Here is a 3838-nt window from a genome sequence, read left to right on the forward strand (position 1 = left end):
CTTTGTGGGACGTCTCCAGGCGCGCTTCCTTAGAAAACGCCTTCTCAAGGCGAACCCAACGACCCTTCTCAGGGCCTACCTGACGTTTCGTTGTCGGAAGCTAGCCGCGCAGTGTACAGTCTGCCTAGGCTAGACTCTGGGGAACCCTTATTTGAGTCACAGGCGATCGCCAGTAACGATCGACACGACCTGAAGCGGGCCTATATGAGGCAGGTGTCTGACGATTACTTAGAGTCGATTGGCAAGACGAAGAATGTGAAAGCCAAATCGAGTTCCCATGAAGCATTCGTAGAGACTCAACGCCAACAAAGGGCGTCTCTAGCGCAAGCCAGACGGGCGGATGGCCAAAAAGACCTGGAGGGGTAAGTCGTCGCCAAGGAGCGCGCTACCAGTTCCGCAAGGTCAAGGGTTGCAAGTTCCCAGAGAGGCAGCTAGGGAGTGGGAGTTATTCTATCGGAAAGAATGAATGGATGTCAAAGGGTATGAATGTGTAAGTCCCAGAATACTTTGGATCCGCCTTAAAATTGGCTCGATCAGATTATTTATAGTCAATGCTTACGCCCCAAACATGTAAAATCCAATTTGGTGAGGATAGAATTCTGGGATAACTTAAGGAGATATATACTCAATAAGCATGCTTGTGGATTTTAATGCATGGGTTAGGGTGGTAAGCAATGGAAAAGAAAATAAAATCCTAGGGCGATTTGGAGATGAGAGAGTCAACGAGAATGGGGCATGTCTCCTGGATAATGTATCGAAATCGAAAAGAAACTTGTTGTGACCAACACAACGTTTAGTCACAAGAAGATGTGTACTAGGCAGAGGCATACAGAAAGGAGTATGGTTGATTTTGTGATTGTTGATGCACACTTGAGGACAAAAATTTAAGATACCAGGGTTTACCGGACCACGAATGTCGGAAGCGACCACTTCCGCGTAGTTGCTACAACAGCAGGACTGGCGATAAACTAGAGACATCGGTCACGGATTGACTGAGAAGAGACATTTTTTCATCAATATTTAGTATGATGACCAGAACAAAGTAAACTGAATACAAATTGAGAGTAGCACTGAAGGAGTTACAGTCATCCAAGTACCTGTGTTCCCAACTGCTGCGAGAACGAGACGACAGTGAAGTAGAAGTGACAAACATTTATTATTAAAAACACCAAACTGAAAATTGAATTGACTGAACTTCATATGTGTCATACGGACCTACTGCAACATGATACATTAATAAAAAAGGTTACTGCCTTCCAGCGGTGTACCGACACTCACGAACATGCTTAAATACACGTATCACAACTGAAACTAGACAATAGTAATTGTAACGTTGCACGTTATTTTATGAACAAAGAAATAATAAATATCACAGTTACCCTATTTAAACAGAGAAAAAAAAATAATCTTTACAATATACCTAAATACCCGCGCCCCACGTTGGGCGCCATTGTAACGAAAGTGGTTAGGTAGGTAGAAGAAATTTAAAATAAAAAATATTTTAGTTATAATTTTATTCGGGTAGGTAGATGTCGGTTGAGCCGGGAGTGAGTTCGAATATCGAGCGCGTAACGAAGTTTAGTTCGCCGGTAGAAACACCACTATCCTGGATCAGTAGCCGGTTGAGAGGGTAGGTCGCTCGCAGCTCCGCAAATTCGTTTCGTTACAATGGCGCCCAAATAGGTAGAATATCGAGCCGTATAGAATTTTAGCTAGCTAATCATTTTGTGGTTTTTGTGGTGTTGGCTTTCTAACAGTAGTGTTAAGATTATTTCTCAATCACAGGATACCAATTGTGAATTTTTCTACACCTACCTTCAAATTTTTTATTTCACATATTGGTAGACTGATTTTCTGCTGATTTTGCATAATTTTTGTGTTTTAAATTGTGTTACCTATTTATATTGTGCCTTTTAGATTTTTTTGTTTTGCAACACACATTTCGCTGCGGTTTTTTATAAAAAATTTAATCATGTCTTACCCTATTAAATTTTTATCGCTACAAAAAGCTGAACTCGACTACGAAGTTACTGTTCGTGGCGGTACTGGTGGTGATTCAGTCAGCGAACTTCGGAAGCAGATAGTAAAACTATCTTCTATTTTACCTTCGGAAGACATTTTAGAATCCCACTTAGAACCATCCGAGGATTTGAAAGCCGTTAAAGAGTCGTTGATAAAATCTCACAACAATATAATATCAATTAAATCTAAATTTGATAAAAACTTGTTTACCCGCACAGAAAATCTTCTGCATCATATATACCATCGCTTGAATAGGATTAATTACGCGACTGCTGACGTGTCGGATATTTATAAAGTATGCAATACGAACTTTAACTCGCAGTACAAGGAATTGACTTCATTTAAGCCAAACGCACAAAATACCCAAGTTGGTACTAGCCCATCAGAACCGGTACGTGAACCTATTAACGTGTCAGTTACTTGCGAGCGTAAATTCAATTCTGAGATAGGCAAATTAAAATTCTCGGGGAAAACTTGCGTTAGGGCATTCATACAAAAGGTTAATGAGTTTATTCTGAGCAGATCTATACCTCAGGAAAAAAATCTTGCCTTTGCTTTTGAGATCTTCACCGATGACGCCTTACACTGGTATCGGTGCATCAAGGACAGAGTTGAGACTTGGGATGAGGTAGTAGTTTTGTTGAAACAAGACTTTAGTCAAAACGATTACGACTATAGATTACTCGCGGAAATACGTGCACGCACACAGGGTGAACTAGAAAACATAACTATATATATAGCTATTATGCGTGGTATGTTTTCCAGATTGGGGAAGTCCTTACCAGAAGAGGACCAACTGGAAATACTATTGCATAATATCAGGCCTTGTTATGCAAGTACTCTTGCATCTTCTGCTAACATAACTGATATTGACAGTCTCCAGAATATATGTAGGAATTATGAAAATATACAGTCTAGGCTCAAGCAGTTTCGCGAACCACCTAAAGTTAGTGCAGATACTGTAGCTCCAGAGTTTGCATATACCAAGCAAGCTACTACAAGTAATTCAAATATTAATTACAAAAACTACAAACAACAAAGCCATAATTTTAATCCTAACTATTCTAAAAACTACTCTAATAACTATAATCACTACAATAAATCTAAAACTACCTCTAATCTAACACAACAGGAGAATCACAAATTACACGTAAATGAAATGACACCTTCAAACGATAACAATAGAAAATACGTATACTGTCCTAGATGTAGATCTCAAACACGATTACGATTATTTTTAAATAAAATAAAACACAATACTAATTCAAAGAAACGATTTAATCTAACCACTGATAAGCAATTATGTAGAACCTTTCTTCTCCATTGTTCATACCTAACTATCAGGAAACAGGTAATGATGGTTTCTTGGAATCAATTGTAGGGTTAAATAACGACAATGGTTATGTGTGCTATAAATAGCGCCAAAAGTAAATCCATTTTCATTACCTCTTTGATCGTGAAACCGAAAGCATCTAAAATGGAAGTTGCGTACTATGTCACTGTCGAGACGGAAGAAGTAGTACAACTTATGGAGGAAAGTCCCAATGCGACGTCATGTATAACAACGGTGCCTGTTGCTGAGGTTTCCAGTCGTGATCACAGCAATGTCATCATAGAGAAGCCAATTCGGACGACACCCAAAATACGCCACAAGAACGGAGCGGGTTACATTAAAGCGTGTAGGCGCATCAATTTTGAGACGCCAGAAAATTAAAAGAAAGCTTAGAGAACTAAATCAGTGGCAAATAAGTGAACAATGGAAAGTACAGTAAATGGAAGGAAATATTATTATGTATTTACCTTCCAAGTGCATTGG

General features: G+C 39.3%; 1 protein-coding gene across 1 annotated transcript; it reads left to right on the forward strand.

Moving 5' to 3' along the window:
- Window positions 1-1519: 1519 nt before the first annotated feature.
- Window positions 1520-3441, forward strand: LOC126910807 (uncharacterized). The gene is made up of 2 exons (XM_050694514.1): window positions 1520-3230; window positions 3404-3441. Exons 1-2 carry the CDS (start codon window positions 1973-1975, stop codon window positions 3439-3441), a joined length of 1296 nt encoding a protein of 431 aa, XP_050550471.1. The 5' UTR covers window positions 1520-1972.
- The last annotated feature ends 397 nt before the right edge of the window (window positions 3442-3838 follow it).

The sequence above is a fragment of the Spodoptera frugiperda genome, chromosome 6, assembly GCF_023101765.2.
Source record: "Spodoptera frugiperda isolate SF20-4 chromosome 6, AGI-APGP_CSIRO_Sfru_2.0, whole genome shotgun sequence".
Classification (NCBI taxonomy): Eukaryota; Metazoa; Arthropoda; class Insecta; order Lepidoptera; family Noctuidae; genus Spodoptera; species Spodoptera frugiperda.

Bases quoted from the DNA above. Each gene is read 5' to 3' on its own strand.
- LOC126910807 (XM_050694514.1), top strand. From the start codon at position 1,973: ATGTCTTACCCTATTAAATTTTTATCGCTACAAAAAGCTGAACTCGAC. The intron at 3,231-3,403 runs GTAGATCTCAAA...AATCAATTGTAG, and splicing joins ATACGTATACTGTCCTAGAT to GGTTAAATAACGACAATGGT.